Source organism: Magnolia sinica, chromosome 11 (assembly GCF_029962835.1).
Source record: "Magnolia sinica isolate HGM2019 chromosome 11, MsV1, whole genome shotgun sequence".
Lineage (NCBI taxonomy): Eukaryota > Viridiplantae > Streptophyta > Magnoliopsida > Magnoliales > Magnoliaceae > Magnolia > Magnolia sinica.
In genome coordinates, this window is record NC_080583.1 from 46,928,391 (window position 1) to 46,946,726 (window position 18,336).

Here is an 18,336-nt window from a genome sequence, read left to right on the forward strand (position 1 = left end):
TAGGGGGTTGCCCTACACACATCGTTTCCTTCCAATCTCTCTCTCTCTCTCTCTCTCTCTCTCTTGATGGGGACATCCCGCGCACACGCACGTGCGCAAGGAGGAGGGCCCCACCATCGATCTGGATCGATGACGATGGCCAGGGAGGGCTTCCTAGTTAGAGGACTGCGTTTTTGTTCATTGGAGTGGACCTGATCGTCATGTGAATCCCGCCATGGGTTCTCATGATCGTGGCCCACTATTCTAAATAATCTAGTACTTTGAGTTTTGATTATTATTGTTTTTAGGAATATCATGGACGGTTTAGATTGCTTTGATTAGTTGTTATTTTTTATTACTTTGTCTTCAAGTAATAGGGTGCGCACATGGCGCGACTTTTGGGAGTATAGGATTTTATATAAATAGGCACCCCTTGTAGTCTTTTTTCTCAATGAAGATTATTAATAAAATTCTGCATTTTTCTGCTTCTCTAATTCTATAAATTGTGGAAATTTAATTGGGTGTGAAACCCACCCTTCTTTGAAGGGCTAACTACCGTGGTGCGAAGCCACATCCATCTCAAATTGTCCCCACCTCTTACCCTTAATATTCACAATCTCCTACCGCCATCCCCTCATCAAATCCACCCACGTTTACAGCTAATCTTTCCCCTACAGCAAATTTCCAGAATCCGGCCCTACAAGAGGATTGAAACTTCGGCGGAGCACCGTGTTCAAATTGATCATCCGTTTGGCCTGAAATTTAGAGGGAAGGTGGCCCATCCCTAGCCGACCAGACCCTAGCTGGCCGATTCCAGATTCGTGGGCCCCACACACATGTGGGCTGCCATCTACGCATGTGCGTCAGGCCGGTTTGATGTCTACACGTGCAAGCTGATCACGGGTTCCCTCTCGTCTCTATTTCACTTCTTTTTCACCATGTTTTCATAACCCTAACCCTAGATCATCTCAAATCCTCAAGTTCTATTCTACTTTTGAAACCCTAGGGTTTCCCGAATTGAAACGTGAGAATCCCTTGAGTTGGGAAATAATCCTTTGCATGTGTGGATGAATCTACTATCCTTTGAGCATTATTTGGTCGATAATTTTTAATTGATTTAGCCCGAACATGTGTAGGCTTGGACCCTTGTAGATTCCCCTTGTTGAATGCCCGACTTCATGTGGGATGTGGAATTATTGTGATTGTTTATAAATTATTATGATTTAAAGCTTGGAATCTTGTACATCATGTCTAATTTTCATGTCCTATATCAAATTTGGTATTAGAGCTTAGGTTTTTCATAGGGGAATGCATTGCATGTTTAGGATTTAGTTTATTTATGACCATTATGCATCAAGTATCATCATATAGAGCTGTTTAGAGGTCTATAATTCCTGATATAAGTTGAATTTTCTGCTATAAAAAAATCCCCATATCTCTTTGCTGGATTTTCTGTTGACAGATTCTTCGGGCAGATATGTTGCTAGAAATTGAGTAATATTGTGTCGTTTCCCCCATATAGAGTCCTATAGGAGCATTTAGTCCCATTTAGACGCATATAGTTGCATTAGAGGACCTTTAAGTTGAGTGGGTAGTTGTATACCCACACGTACTAGTCGCGGTTTTGGGTTGCACCCTGCACTAAACATGGAGCAATTATAAGAGTCAATGGACAACATAACCCGACAGTTTGAGTCTTTGGGTAGGCGCTTGGAACAACGTATTGACCAACGCTGGGATCAATTTAATGTGCGCGTTACCCAACTAGAGACCTTCGCCTAGGCAAACCCCGCTATTGGGGAAGACGTCCAATCTCAGGCAGGTAGTCAGGAGGATAGACAAGGGAATGAGGGTGGCCAAAGAAACAGACATGAGCGCGCACCCGTGCACCCACTCCTCGAGGGGCATCATGATCATTATGACCCAGATGCGCAACTCCTCAAGAGATTTAGAGTAGAGGCCCCTACGTTTAATGACCACTTGGGCCCTAAAGCTTTTTTAGATTGGTTGGCGGATATGGACCACTATTTTGAGTAGTACGACATGTCGGATGCTCGTCGAGTCCGATTTGCTAAGATGAAACTTGTGGGCCAAGCAAAGAAGTTTTGGGCTACTGTGGAGCAAAAGAAAGAGAGGTTGAGGGAACCCCTAATAGTCCATTAGGGAGAAATGAAATAAACTCTTAAAGAAAAATACATCCCTTTTCTCATATCACTTGAGGTTGGTTGAGGAATCAAAGTCCAAGTCTAAGCCTCTACATATTTTAAATACCAAAGACTTTGAGCGAGAGACTGAGTCGGACTCGATGGTGTATGCCCTTGTGGCTAGGGAAAGTACCAGAGGCTAGTGTAGAGTTACCCACTAAGGCCATTCCGGTAGTGGATGAGTTTCGTGATATCTTTCCTGATGATCTACTGGATGAGCTTCCCCCTATGAGGGATATACAACACGTCATTGCTTTAGTCCTTGGGGCGACTCTGCCAAACCTGTCTGAGGTGGTCAATAGGAGTCTGAGAAATTTGCTCAAGTATTTAGTGGGGGAGCACACCAGAACGTAGGACACTGCACTTCCTATCGTCGAGTTTGCATTTAATAGTTATGTCAATAAATCCACAGGTTTAAGTCATTTTGAAGTCGTTACTGGTTATAAACCTAGGAAGCCTATTGATCTTGTCCTTATGTCGTTCCATAGGCCATCAGAGTCTGCAGAGTCCTTTGCACATCACATTCATTCATTGCATCAAGAAATCAAGCGGAAGATCAATACTAGCAATGAACATTACAAAATTTCTGCTGACTAACATAAACGATTCGAGGAATTTAATGTATGAGACTGTGATGGTCTGCATTAGGCCAGAGCAGTACCCTCAGGGAGGCGTTCGTAAATTACACGCGCGTAGCGCTGGACCATTCAAAATTATAAAACGAAACGGTCTCAATGCGTATGTGGTAGATCTTCCACCTTCCATGGGAATTAGTTTCACATTCAATGTGGAGGATCTAGTTGCATTTCAGGGGACCACTGATACATTGTCTAGCCTGTCACCTAACCATCCTGATTCTCCAGACCTTTCCCTTGATCCATGGCCCCCTCCCGACCCATCTTCCCAGTCTCTACATCCAATACCTACCCTTCCCATACCCAGAGGGGAGATGGAGGATATCCTGGGCCATCAGATAGTATCGACGCCCGATGGCGAATTTCAAAAGTTCCTGATCAAGTGGAAGTTGCGCCCAGCTTCAGACAGTACGTGGCTCATTAAGGAGGAGCTTGAGAGACTTGATCCTGACATCTTGGAAAGGTTCAGGAGTTTTGTTTCGCTAGTGGCAAAATCTTCGCAGCCGGGGAGAGTTGATGGGGACATCCCGTGCACACGCACGCCCCCTACGCAAGGAGAAAGAGGGCCCCACCATCGATCTGGATCGATGACGACGTCCAGGGAGGGCCTCCTAGTTAGAGGACTACATTTTGGTTCATTGGAGTGGATCCGATCGTCATGTGAATCCCGCCATGGGTTCTCATGATCGTGGCCCACTATTCTAAATATCTAGTACTTTGGGTTTTGCTTATTATTGTTATTAGGAATTTCATGGACAATTTAGATTGCTTTGATTAATTGTTATTTTTTGTTACTTTGTCTCCAAGTAATAGGGTGTGCACATGGCGCGAGTTTTGAGGTATAGAATTTTATTATAAATAGGCACTTCTTGTAGTCTTTTTTCTCATTAAAGATTATTAATAAAATTCTGCATTTTCCTACTTCTCTAATTCTCTGAGTTGTGAAAATCTAATTGGGTGCGAAACCTTCCATTCTTCGAAGAGCTAACTACAGTGGAGCGAAGCCACATCCATCTTAAATCGTTCTCACCTCCTACCCTCAATATTCACAGTCTCCTACAGCCATCCCCTCATCAAATCCACCCACATTGGTAGCTAATCTTTCCCCTACAGCAGATTTCCAAAATCTGGCCTTGCAGGACGACTGAAACTTCGGCGGATTACCGTGTTCAAACCGATCATTCGTTTGACCTGAAATTTGGAGGGAAGGTGGCCCATCCCTGGCCGATTCCAGAGTCGTGGGCCCCACACACGTGCGGGCCGACATCCACGCACGTGCGTCAAGCCGATTTGTTGTCCACACGCGCGGGCTGATCACAGGTTCCCTCTCGTCTCTATTTCAGTCCTCTTTCGCCTTGTTTTCATAACCCTAACCCTAGATCATCTCAAATCCCCAAGTTCTATTCCACTTTTGAAACCCTAAGTCTTCCTAAATTGAAACGTGAGAATCCCTTGGATTGGGAAATAATCCTTTGCATGTGCGGATGAATCTACTATCCTTTGAGCATTGTTTGGTCTATAATTTTTAATTGATTCAGCCCTAACATGTGTAGGCTGGGACCCTTGTAGATTCCCCCTGTTGAATGCTTGACTTTATGTGGGATGTGGAATTATTGTGATTGTTTATAAATTATTATGATCTAAAGCTTGAAATCTTATACATCATATCTAATTTTCATGTCCTACATCACCTCTTCTCCTTTCATCTTTTCTATTTTACTCATCTCCTCTCTCAAATCCCTCAAATCTACTCTACACTTGGTGAGAATTGATTATTAAGAATTTGTAGGTTGACCAATGGGATCTTAACAAATTTTAGAAGGTAGTTGTCAATTACTCCTATCAAACTTATAAGTGATGTGGTTGGTGGAAGCTTAATCTTGATTATTGTTCCTTTGGGAATTTGGGGCTATCGGCTCATTGGGTGTTGTTCCCATTGTTTGAAATGTCTAGGATGACATCAAAATAGGTTTCTTTTAGTCCATTGGCATTGGGATCTAGAGTTTTAAATGAAGTGGGAGTTAAGAGTGCTTTCCTAAAAGCTTCCATCTACCTCCATCTTTTCTATCCCTCCTTTTCCATGTCCTTAATTGCAAAGCTGATTTTTTTTTTTTTTTAACACGCACACACACCACCACACTCTCTTATAATATGTGTTGGAGGCCATCTTCCATTATTCGTGAGATTCCGATTAGTTTTGCTTCCTTGAATTTCTTATTCCATCATGTGCTTAGAAATGCTAATGTGGTCGCTGATTCCCTTTGCTGAGGAAGGGTTGACTAGAGGGTTCGCTAATTTTTGTCAATTCTTTGCCTCGTCCTAGTAATTTTTTCAAGTTTACTTATTTCCGAACATAACTTTTTTTATCCATAAAAAGGAAAGTTCAGCAACAATACATCACAATCTACAAATAAGGGCTACAACAACTATATTTGCATGTAGAAGAAGAATGTTGGAATACCAAGTCTCGATAAGAAGTTCTAGTTGTTTCCTGTAAGAAATTTTAATGTAATTCCATTTTCATCTATTCCCATGGGTGAATTTCTTCCTAATCTCTTCACACTTGAAGTAGATCAGCCCTTTCCTCTTGACATCAACAGAACTTTCCGACCCTCTAGTAGTTCCATTGGAAAATCGCTCAATGCTCTCTATCTATTGAATAAATTTATTTGGTCACATTCTTCTGTGGAAATTTACAACCTCTACTCGGATACCATAATCTCTAGCCCTTTCAAATATCCTTAGAAGGCAAACTTCAATTGGTTGCAACTTGCAACTTTGGTCTTAGTGAGCACTGAGCATCAAAATCATCAATTTCATTCTCTCTCTTGAATCATCTCTATAGGATTCGAAACATGTCGTGATGATTTCTAACCAGGTTCCACTTCTGCTTTGAAACACGCTTTGGACTTGTGCTCCTGCTCCTGCTTCTTTTATATATATATATATATATGTATAGATAGATAGATAAATAGAGAGAGAGAGAGAGAGAGAGAGAGAGAGAGAGAGAGAGAGAGAGTTATGATGATGTCTTGTTATGATGTCCAAATGAGTTCTATCCTGAAACTATTGCTTTAATCCCTGGTCTGCAATCTGCATGCATTATTATCACATGTGGGAACCATTGGATGTGCTAACAGCCATCTGTTACTATTATGGCCCAGTTGTGCCGCTTCAATCCCTCTTATACTTCATAAGCCCCTGTACTCTGAGCACCATCACTGCCACCACCATCATCATCCACCATCCACTAGGCTAACTTGGTCCATATCATTAGATAACATGTCTTTGTATTATTTAGATCCATCATCTTGACTCCCATGGTGTACAATATCGTCGGGGAATAAGGATGTGGGTGCTAGGTTCTGCCGTCTCACCACCACCTGCACCATCTCCACCACCACTGTTCAATCCATTGCTGACCTTCCTCACCATCTTCAATAATAGTCATCAGAAGATTCTGACGTTGATCAATTGTTATGATTCACCATGAATCTTAAACCTTGGAGTCCAAATCCTAGTAGAGTTGGATCTCAAGTCTCCCTGAAGGGGAATCCTTGTCCTTAACCTGATCCAAGTAGTTGGGTAGCCAACTCAGATACTCCAGTTTTATGAAGGATTGGGGTGTCGGAGACTAGTATCATTTGGGCTAGTTATTTCATTTTCATGGTTTTACTATCTACATGTTATCTTCATCTTCTTACCCTCATTCTTGTGTGTACGACGTGGTTTACAGGAGTCCAAGTCTATCGGTGCTGAAGTTAACTGGGGTGTGAGGTTGAACGATCTAAAAGATGTGGGTATTTAGTTTTGTTGTAGAAGAGTTTAGTCAGTTGACTTCTTTTCCCTTTCGTGATATGATTACTAGATGGTTCACGGTAATCCTTCAATCTTTTCTCTTCTAGAGTCAAGATTTTCTTATAAAGCTTTGCAAGGAGGTTTCATTGCGCTTGCAAGGATGTGGCATGCAAGGTCGCACTATTACGCTGAAGGTACTTTCTGCTTCTTTTTTAGAACAAGTCAATAGATATTTTCTCATAATGCTTTTTAAGTTCTTAGTGATGCCATGGGTCAAAATATTTGTCGTTGGTTGATTGATTGATGTTACCATTTATTTCCCCTGGTCTAGTTATTAAATCATCTTTTTTTGCCAATAGAAGAAAAAGAAACATCTCACATCGGTTTACAGAAATCTGGTTTTTGGGACCAATGCTGAATGTGGGTGTGAATGTACATCAATCCTACTACAAAGTGGAAATGTACATGCTTAAACATAATAAAATACACTGAAATCGAAATAATTAGTAAAATAGACATTTCCATTTATCTAGATTTATCTGATTTTTTTTTTTCCAGAATATTTTGCCTTAAAAGAGACACCGAATCAATGATACAGGCGAGCACATTTACTTGTATCAGTTATGGGTCGACTGATCATGGCCTATTTCCACGTTTGCTGTCTAGATCTGTAGTTATGCTTAGATCATTCCCCATTTTAGGATCCTTTTATTTTCTTTTCTAATTATTTTCATCATTTTTATCTCATATAATATGATTTACTTGCCCATGTTAGATGCCTAGTTCCATGTAGTTATGCTCAGACATATGTAATGAGGCATTTATTTAGCAGGTTAGAACCTTTTTCACTTTCTCCTTATATGGTATTTTCTGATCAGTTTCTGTTTTTTATTTTTATTTTTATTTTCTTAATTATCTTATGAATTTTTGTAAATTTATTATTTAGATGCTTCAATCCACGTACTTTAACGGTTTAGAGTTGTACTTGTGGCGACATGGGCTTGGAGTACATGTATGTCATGTGTTTCGCTTTCACACACAACTATGTCATTTTTTTGAATTATTTTTTTATTTTGATAATCATAGGAATTTTACTAACCAAACGAAATAACAGAAGCAAATGCAAGCCGAGAGAGACTGAGACTACAAGCATCAAAAGCCAATTGGCCAGCCTACTATAAGCAGACGGAAAGAAAACAGAGAAAATAAATCACATGGGACTCCTAAATTCTCCCTTGCTCATTGTTTCTGCATTAGAAACTACAAACTACTTGGATCTATAGAACTCTAAAACTGAAGTCAATAGCGTCACAACAGTCAAAACTCAGCATTCAACGTTGGATGGACAAACTGCGACAGCCATACATATAGGCATAAAATATACTCAAAAGAAAATCAGATTTTTATTTTTATTTTCGCCTGATTTATCTGTGTTTTTTTTTTTTTTTTTTTGTTTACTTAACAATGATACGATCAATACATAATGCATGACAACTGATTCTTTCAAACCTGAACCGGACTGACTCGTGTTTGTTGGCAGTTCAGTCCAGACCATTACATCTGTTCTGATCCCTTTCGGGCTGGAAATTTATTGAATTAAAATTATTATAATAAAGGATTTAACAAGCAATTTGCCTCTAGCATAGTGGTTAGGGTATTTTTGTTAAGAGTAGTTGTGGGTTTGAGCTTTGGCTAGTGAACTTGCATTTCTTTCAATTAAAGGATGCGGTTTTTATGACCACCTAGTTGGCCTCTGCTTTTGGTGAGCTGGTCCAAACTGCTTGCTGGCCTGTGTTTTAAAACACTGGTATTGAAGGGTATGCACATTATGCATTCATTTTCTGGGTTGGCTCAACCCATTACATTCTCTAATACAACATCTTGAGCCTTGAGCGGTATAATTTTAAGTGGAAATTGATATGGTCTGTGATACATTCATTCAGGTAAAAAAGAAAAGAAAAGGTGCCATGGCGCCCCGAAAATACATGGGATGTGGGGATTGTGAAAACTTGAGCCACTCCATGACGGTGAGTGGAGTTGGAATAGTGTCACATTTGCTAGTTTCACATCTTTTCATTTACAGAGGATAACTCTTTGGCTCTAACGGTTATGCTTCTTATCTTTTTTGTTAGATTCCTACTGCTACAGATGATGTGGATGTGCTTCAAAGGATAAGCAAGCAACTTTTTGGTTCCTTCTGCATAGGTAAGCATAGGTGTGGTAACTTAGTTGCAAGATCCTTCTAACATGGTGCCAGTCTCATGTAGAGTCCCTGCTTTGGGCTATTGCTTCTGCTGCCGCTTCCTACCTATTTATACTTGTTTACATTTTGAAAGGGATGCTTCCCTGCTCCCGCAGCTGACTTTATTGCCGCATTGCTCTGTATTGCATCCAACTATATGTGGTAATTACACAAGTAATATTATTATCAATGAAAAGTATTTCAATACTCATTTTTGTTCCTATTACTGGCTTTGTTTAGTTCTTCTAAACAGAACTAGTGGGGCTAAGTAAATTGCATTCATTTCTTTTTGTTTTTTTAATTTTTATATTGGTGATAATTTGTAGTGTGAAATGTACAAGTATAAATGTATTTGGGCAATACGTTTATCATGAGGAACTCCCAGAGTCCTCTTTATAATTTATTGGGAAAAAGATTATAAAATTCCAAGGAAGTTCCAGGTGGGATTTGTAATTTGTTAGAGTTTGGTAGTGTTTCATTCATATATGATTGCATTTGTAGTTATTATGTTATGGTTAACAGAAATTTGTTGTTGTTGTTGTTGTTATTTTTATTATTTTCATATCTTGGCCATTGGTAAGTGCATATTGGTGTTTCTTTCATTGTGACATTGATTGATTTGCACCATTGCATCCAAGCACATATTGCACAAAAAATATAATATAGTCGGAACTGTTTCCACAATACTACCTATATTTCCATGGGGAGTTAATGATTGTGGTTAAAGGATACAGATTTGTTTATTAGATGTTTGTCACTTTCGAAAGCCCCTTTTATGATTCCTTTGAAGGAGATTACTTGATCAGCCCCCCTAAAGATCCGGAGCTTGAATCATGAGGAAACTAATTTTGTCCTTTTCTTTTGTTTATGATGCTCTATTAACTAGTGACTTTTGCTTTGCACATGTGTAATCCATGACTTGTGAAGGACCTATGAAATGCCAGACCTCTTCCTGAGCTTGTCGAGACTCTCTCTTTCCCTGCCACGTTTTGAGTTTCTCGACAACCACCAGAAGACTTGTTTGTCCAGTACATCTGCTGTTAGTTGGGTCAATCTTGTTTTTATTTTCCCTTACCTGGAAAGTCCACTGTAGCTTGGGCTGATTAGTTTTCCACTAACCTAGAATAAGTTGTAAGTGGATACTGTGTAGTCATCTAAGTTTGATATCTAAATGATCTGGAAGCTGGTACAACCTCATAGTCCTATTGATAGGCTTGACTATGATACCCTGTGAGAATAATGTCATCTACACATTTGAATAGGGCTGTCATCCTTTCTCCTTTTCTCTTCAGGCTGTTATGAATCACTTTTCTTTAAGACAAATTATCATAGCCCTCCCAAACTTCTCAGTGCATGCTCTGGAGACTTCAGAGGCTGTGAAGTGTGAACTGACCCCCTTCACCAGGTCTTTAAAGGCAATCTTACTGAGGCCGGCTAATTTTGTGGCGTTAGGGAGGGGTATTGACCTCAGCAATTGCTATTGGGAACTATTCTCTTTCCTTTTTGTGCTTCTTTTGAACTAATGTATGTAAATAAAGGCTTTGAAGAGTGGATCGTCGAGGACCAAACTGGTATGACTTGTCACCACTCGCCCAGTTTGGTCAGTCTGAGTTCCCATTTTGGTCTCGTGACTCGTTTCGTCGTGGACCGAAACTGGTACAACTTGGACGAAAATGAGTCATGCTGATGAAATTTAAATCATGGTTGCATTGCCCTTTTCTTTCTCATAAAGATTCTGTTAATTAAAATTTAAAATGTTGCTGGCAAAATAAATTCTTCCTATGCTTCATTTTTTTCCCCGTAACATAAAAAATTTGTTTGTGATACCTCAAAAGAACTTTCCAGCAGTAACAATGCATGGTGTCTAATTTGCTTTGCCATTGTTTATCTGAGTAATGTTGGCTACACAATTATCTCCTTTGTCCATTTTGCTGCATTATATAGCTACACAGAATTGACAAAGGTAACTTTCCAGAGCAGCATTATGTGTTAGCATTTTATACAATACTGCATAGTGTACTCCAAAAGTTACTACGTATGCATGTATGTGATCTACTATGGAATAGATCCTCCTATAAAGGTAACAATGGTTTGAGCATGACAGTGTGAAGGAGTATTTTGTTACTCATATGAAAGTAACATTGTGATATATTGTAACCTTCAATTGGAAATCTCACTTTGAATCAGTTTTTAGTTTGTTTGAACAATTACTGAGTCTCAACCAGTGAATCTGTTTGAGTTCTGCATCTCATGTTTGACACTTTTCTGTGTGGACTACATGTGTTTTGTGCTTACTTATGTTTTCTGTGGTTAGAATACCAGTAATGCATTTCGAAATTCAAAGCATGTTATAACGAAGTTTCTGTATTCATATGTATCTGTATCTTCTCAGCAGTTTTTCTTAGCGAATGGCAGATTGTGAATTCCATATATATGTGTGTGTGTGTGTGTGTGTGTGTGTGTGTGTGTGTGTGTGTGTATCAAAGATGCCCTTGTCAATGTTTTGACTCTTCTCGCATATAGATGTCAAGGAAGTTCGAGGTATTGGATTGCAAATCTCAAGGCTAGAAAGTGCAACATCTGCTCGACAAGGTGAAATATGGATTTCATTTCATTTATTATTTTTTCTTTAAAACATTCATATGAATCTAAGGATTTATTCTGCTGTAAAATTTTCTGCCACTTCTGTTACTTGTCACTTGAAACAAAATTGATGGGAATAATTCCATATGTTTGTTTTAAAATTTACATTTTTTTCTTGTCAGTTATGTGACTCTTAAGGTGTGCCTGTGGTGAAGATTTTGGACGATTACTGATGTTGTTTGTTTATTTATGCTTCCGAATGCAACTGTTATCCCCCATTGTTTCCATGTCTTCTTAGCTTTCCATCAACTTATGACCGTAACTGACTTTAGTTGTTGTCTTCAAAGGTCATGAAAAAAAAATTCTGAGGTCATGGCTCGCTTCTGCTTCAGAAAATACAGGACAGCTGTCTAGAATCAATTGCCCAGCCAAAGAGTGGTCCGATGGAGGTAAAATTCTGCTTGAATGTCTTGGTGCAAAATATGGCAACTATAGTTGATGTTATTATAAGAAATAATCTCTTAGACTTCCAGTAGATCTATTGTATCGAACTATCCCGGAATTTCTTTCAATCATGGAAACAAGTTGATATTGGTTGCTCAAGTGGTATTGTGAAAAACTGACTTGATTTATTGAGTCCGTTATGAACTCTGTGAATCACATCAAATTGCAATTGCTAAAAGCAATGGTAAATCAAATTAGGGCTTGTTCGGATTTGTGGAAGTATACGAAGGGAAAGTGTTTCCTGAGAAACCGTATTTCCACGAAAGTGTGTGAAAAGGAAACACTGTTTCCCATGTTGGTTTATCAACAGCATGTTTTCGATAGCCTTCCATTATGCATTTTTAAAGAAAATCAGATGTGAACAAATTAACTACAGATCCAATGTGCTGTGCGTGTGACATCCAATCGGTACATATGGTGCGGCTTCTCATGTTCATTGTACAACCTGAAAGTCTGCTTGATCCAAATATCAAATAGGCCACACCATATGGAACAATGTTAAATCATGCTGAGACCTCTTAGTTCACACGGTGAGGCCCGCCTGAGTTTTAGATCTTCCTGAATTTTTTGGAGTTTTTGTTCATGTTGGTGAGGGTGATCTGATGAACGGGTTGGATGGAATATAAACACAAAGGTGGGCCCTACACACAAATATGTTTCTGGCTCCATCTTCGCATTGTTCCCTTTGGTGTGGCCTACTTGGGTTGTGGATCAGGTTGATATCTGGCATTAGTGCCTCATATTGAGGGGCACACTGATGCGGACACAAGTGCATTCAAGGTGTACCAACGAAGAAAGCGCCAACCACAAATGCCATCCTTGTGGATAGGCGACGATTGAGGAGCTGAAGACCTTTCACATGTGATTGGACATATAGAAGACCCCACTTAGGGAAGACACATGTGAAGGAAGATTGGAGAAAGAAGACCGAGCGCCCAAACTTTCCCATACTTATGTTATTTGCGCGTTTTTGACTTAGTTAGGGGTCTTTTAGTAATTTTATATCTTTATTTGCTTATCCTAGGGGTATTTTAGTAATTTTATGTCTTTATTTGCTTATTTAAGTAGGGTAAAGCCCTAAACTCGAATTTCAACTATTGATTAATGAAAAGCAAACCCTTTGGTTGCCTCCTTCATCTCTTCTCTCTAATGGTGCTTCTTCTCTCCCCTTGATTTTTTTCTTCTTCTAATTTCTTCTTGTGCCCCTCCAACTTCTTCAAGGTAATAATTTTCTTCCTTTTATTTTCCAGTTTTGGCTAATCCTTCTTCGATCAAAATCTTGAGAACTGATCTAAACCCTAAATCCTCAAATTCTCAAATCCCTAATCCGAGAAACTTCTTGGTTCTTCGGACTAGTGATCTTCATTGATCGATTGGGTGTGACCATGCAAGATCGGGAGGTCTCATCCCTCGCCGGATCCAACCCAAGTAGTAATTGAATTCCATAACCCATGGTTGTAGTGATGGCCCGCTCCATTGCATGTTTCCTTTATGATTTTCTCAGTTATGATGATTACTGTTAGAATTTTAGATCATTTATTCCTTTTATTTCCGCTGTTTAATTGTGTCCATGAGCATGCATCATAATTAGGGCTGTCCTGCGTCACACACTCAATGGACGGAGTGGATTTTACACAAAAATCGTTGACTTCCATGGCTCGCAGTTAGCCAAAGTTACGTTGCCCCCCCTACATATTTAAGTTGTAGAAGCACTTCAAAAAGGGTGTTATTTGATATGCTTCACAGCATATGATGCTTGATACAAAGGAACTTTGAAATGGTTCAAACGACATGCACTAACTCAAAGTAAACTTGTAGAAACAAGAAAGGGAGGAAAAGAGAGAATGTGTGAAGAAAGAAAAGAAAAAGAAAAAGGAAAGAGCTTGGCACTTCCACACCCCTCATTCCTTTAGTCTCTACGATGCCAAAGGATAAGTACAAACATAATGTAAAAGCTACCTCATAATATCCCCACAATACATCCTAATTTACTAAAGATATGGTACTTTGGAATACCACACAATGATGCCCATCACTTCTCCAATAATGGTCCACACGTATACAAATAATTTTGTACCCTAATGCTCCTCCTCAAGCTGGTGCATGTATATCATATGTGTTAAGCTTGCCAATGTTGTTAAGTAAACGTGAAGATGAAGAATCCTTGGTGAAGATATCTGCAATCCAATCATCTGAACAAACAAAGGGTGTGTCTAGAATTTTGGCCGCCAACTTCTCTCAGTCAAATGCAGTGTGTCCGAGTGATCTAGGGTTGAATCCTTGGTAATGTTACCTTCTAAAAAAGTTAAAAAAAAAATTGTATCCCTTTTTAGAATTAGAATTAACAAAAAAAATAAAAATAAAAATAAAAATAAAATAAAAAAACAATTTATTGATTGTGGTCCAAATTTTGTTCGTGAGGTCCTACGAATATGCACAAAACAAGTTCCAACCAAAAGACCATCACCACCATCACCATAGGCCTTTCGAACCTAACCTAAACCATCACTCTAGCCGTCCGGACCACTCCCAAGCTGTCACCCCACCCAACCGTACGAATGAGCTGATTTGTTCGACCGTACTGATGCACCACACGACCGTACAACCGTCCATACGGAAAAGAACTCTTATCTTCGCAAGAAACGGTATAGGGCTCAGGATGAGGGCTAGCTTTCAACCTTAAGCAATCCAAAGTGCTAGTGGAGATCACATTTGAACAACTTCTATAGAAAATTGTATTCCTGCGCCAATCATCATTACCCTTAGCTTGTACTAGGGCACGTCTGACAACTGCAAGTGGCATGGTCTCATATTCCTCCACTTCTTCATCACTAGCACCTCCAATGGGCTTGTGCACTTCCTGTTCATACTATCCCTATTCTTCATCATCCGCCTCTCTGATAACTAGTGCCTTACTGCGCTCTGTTGTGGGACAATGGTGCCCAAAGTGGCCTTATCCTTGGCACTTGAAACATTGGGTGTGCTCATTAGCCGTAGCACTAGTACTAGCTACCCCTTTTCCTTTCACATCTCTATGACTGGGTTGCGTACTAGTGAGGGCCTTGGTTTGATTACTAATACCTAGCCTAGCTCCGTGAGGAGTGGGCCCAGTATTTCTATCAAGGCACCTCACGAACTAGAGTTTAACGTACTGCTCTAGTTCTTGCACCATCTGATAGGAATGCTTTAAGATGCTTACATTGTGAGGAATGAGCTCACGTTGAAGCTTGACGTTACATCGCATCATATACTCGTCAAACTTAGCGATGTAATCCATCATGGGCATTGTTTCCTGCCTTAGGGATTTCCACTGATCCAAGAGTTTCTGGTGGTAGGAGAGCGGAAGGTACTTTTCCCTTAGGATCTCTTTCATCTCAAGCTAGTGTATAACTGGCTCTTCTCCATGGCTTCCCATGGTGCTCTCCAGATTAGTCCAAAACTGTTTTGCTTGACCCACTAACTTCATCTTAGCGAATCTGACTCTATGTTGGTTAGACATGTCATACCATTCGAAGACGTGGTCCATGTCTGTTAGCCAATCTAGAAAAACTTAGGGGTCCAAGTGACCATCAAAACTAGGAGCACCAACCTTAACACTCTTCATCACTCTATCCTCAGGATCATAGTGATCTTGGAACTCTCTGCGAGGTGGTTGGGCACACACCCCTCCATGGCCTACTCCCTGACCTTGGTACTTCACACAACTCCTAATAGGCTCTTCCTTATTGTACCCACCTTCAACTTGTTCCTCAGCTTGAGAATGACGATTTTTCCCAATGTTGGGGTTAGCCATATGGGATGCTTTTAACTGAGCTATGCGTTGGACACTAGCGGTTATTTGGGTGGCAATGGTCTACTGGTTGTTCTCAATATTTGTGAGGTGACGGTTGATATATTCAATAGCCTCGGCAAGCTGTTTCTTGTTCGTTGTGGGAGATAAGACCAAAACCACTACCCGTGCTTGTGTGCATACACCAAGAACTCTACTTGACACAACCCTAAGGACTACTAAACAAAGATGGGGACTATGTGATGACAAATAACTCCTATGTCTAGATACTACAATATGATGCACCTACACTCTATGTATGATGAATTTAAATTCTCTAACGAAATGGACTGCCTTAGGACACTTCTAATAATGCAAAAACTGAAAATTCAGCAACAAGGAAGGAACTTTAAAAGTCACCAAATCTGGAAATTCCAGCAATATCGGAGTTGTTAAGTACGAAGTCAAAAAATTCAACAATTTACCTTGGGTCCATATGCTCTATTATGAACTAGGGAACTAGATGGGACACTATACCTACGCTAGACCTACCCTCTAATACTAAAATTGATGCAGGATGAAGGTTGTCTAAGCTAAAGTGATAAATGAGATCAATTTCCATATTACTACAATTAAATCAAGTATTAAAAAACATGTACTCTACCACAAATCAGAAAAAATCAGATTTAAGTAGCTAGGTTATAACCAAAGAATCATCCCACCATGCATAATCAATATAAAACTATGAAAGAATGATCCATACGAGATGTGAGAACCCTGTTCTAGCATAGGATAGTCCCAGCCTTGCACGCCTGTGCGTGCGTGCATGTGTACGGCCATGGAAAATGGTGCACGGCTTAGGGTTTTGGATGGGTTGGGTGTTTGGAGGATTGAGGAGAATAATGGATGAAGAAATAGAGAAAAGAGGTGGGTTGGGGTTTGAATAGTAAGAGAATGAAAAGAGAAAAAGATTGGGACTTACCTTTGAAGAAAAAGAAGAGTGGATAAATGAGGATCACCCTCGAGGCTTCGCACGTCCTCTCCAATCCTTGGAAAGTCTAGATCTTCGTTTGCAAATCTCATGCAAGGAGGAGAAAAGTGAACAAGAGTTTTTTTTTTTTAATTGTTATTTTATATAGGGCAATTAACCACTTGCTCTGAAAGCTCGAACTGATAGTGCATGTTGAATTAATCCCTTTATCTCATAGCCCATGCCCCAAATCCATGGGTTAGGTCCTCGGCCAAACCCTCCTTGTGGGCCTCAAATCCGTGGGTTTCGCCCCCTCATGGGCCCTAAATCACATGGATTCCGCCTCACACGGGCCCCAAATCATATGGGTTCCGCGGGCCGCCCAACCTCCCAAGTGTGCCCCTACATCCCACAGGCCACCCCACTCGAGCCTTGTGTGAAAATGCCCCTGCATTAATCACTCCGGTGAGGAATCTCGAACAAGAGACCTCCCGCTCTGATGCCAATTTGATGCAAGACAATTAATCACTTGCTTTAAAAGCTTGAACTGATAGAACATGACGAATTAATCCCTTTATCTCATAGCCCAGGCCCCACATCCATGGGTTAGGTCCTTGGCTAAACCCTCCTCATGGGCCCCAAATCCATGGGTTTTGCCCCCTTGTGGGCCCTAAATCACATGGGTTCTGTCTCACATAAGCCACCCACCTCACACAGGCTCCAAATCAAATGGGTTCCGGGGGCTGCCCACCCCGAGTGTGCCCTCGCATCCCACAGGCCACCCAACTCGAGCCTGGTGTGAAAATGTCCATGCATTAATGCAGGACAATTAACCACTTGCTCTAAAAGCTCGAATTGATAGAGCATGAAAAATTAATCCCTTTATCTCATAGCCCAGGCCCTACATCCATGGGTTAGGTCCTCGACTGAACCCTCCTCGTGAGCCCTAAATCCATGGGTTCTGCCTCATCATGGGCCCCAAATCACATGGCTTCCGCCTCACATGAGCCCCAAATCACATGGGTTCCATGGGCCGCCCACCCCGAGTGTGCCCTTGCATCCCACTTGCCAACCCACTTGAGCCCGTTGTGCAAATGCCCCTGCATTTTTATTTTTTATTTTTACAATATTCTTGGGCTAGGATGTGGACATCCCACCCTCTTATTTTTCAATATTCTTGGGCTAGGGTGTGGACGTCTCACCCTCTTATTTATAGTCTCAAAAAGCAAAATTCACAATAATGCCATTAATATGCAAATTGAAAAATAATGAATCTAAATTATCAAATCCCAATCCAACCTTCAATCATGTCCAACCAAAAGTAAAAATAAAAACGCCTACAACTAGGGACCCATGTGGTCCAAAATTTGAGTGGACCAGCGGTCCGATGGCCCGCAGATGATGATCTGACAGTCAGATGCGCCAACAGTCACAATCCAACAATTGAATGCTCCTATAATAGCAACCCATATGCATCTTCCTAGTATGAGGTCTTGTAGACACATGATCCATGCATGTGGGGTCTTCAAAGTGGCCCGCTAGGCCTCGTATGGATGTTGTCCATCCATAACGAAACTGGGGCTACCGTCTGGGCCCTCCTTTGGTAGACCCTATATGATGGTCTGATGTCCTCATCATTTGGTGTTGAATCA

At 40.5% G+C, this 18,336-nt stretch overlaps 1 protein-coding gene across 15 annotated transcripts in view; it reads left to right on the forward strand.

Moving 5' to 3' along the window:
- The window catches only part of LOC131219087 (DNA repair protein REV1), a 139,594-nt gene that overhangs the window by 79,654 nt on the left and 41,604 nt on the right, over positions 1-18,336 (forward strand). For 14 of the 15 annotated variants that reach the window (XR_009157987.1, XR_009157986.1, XM_058214076.1 and 11 more), the window contains 6 exons: positions 6,555-6,614; positions 6,724-6,810; positions 8,560-8,643; positions 8,749-8,821; positions 11,382-11,450; positions 11,789-11,890. Coding sequence is in view for 13 of the 15 variants with exons in the window: in XM_058214076.1 (XP_058070059.1) it covers positions 6,555-6,614; positions 6,724-6,810; positions 8,560-8,643; positions 8,749-8,821; positions 11,382-11,450; positions 11,789-11,890 (475 nt within the window). In the remaining 2 variants the exon portion in view is untranslated. The remainder of the gene's footprint in view (positions 1-6,554; positions 6,615-6,723; positions 6,811-8,559; positions 8,644-8,748; positions 8,822-11,381; positions 11,451-11,788; positions 11,891-18,336) is intronic. The other variant, XM_058214078.1, reaches the window with a different exon arrangement.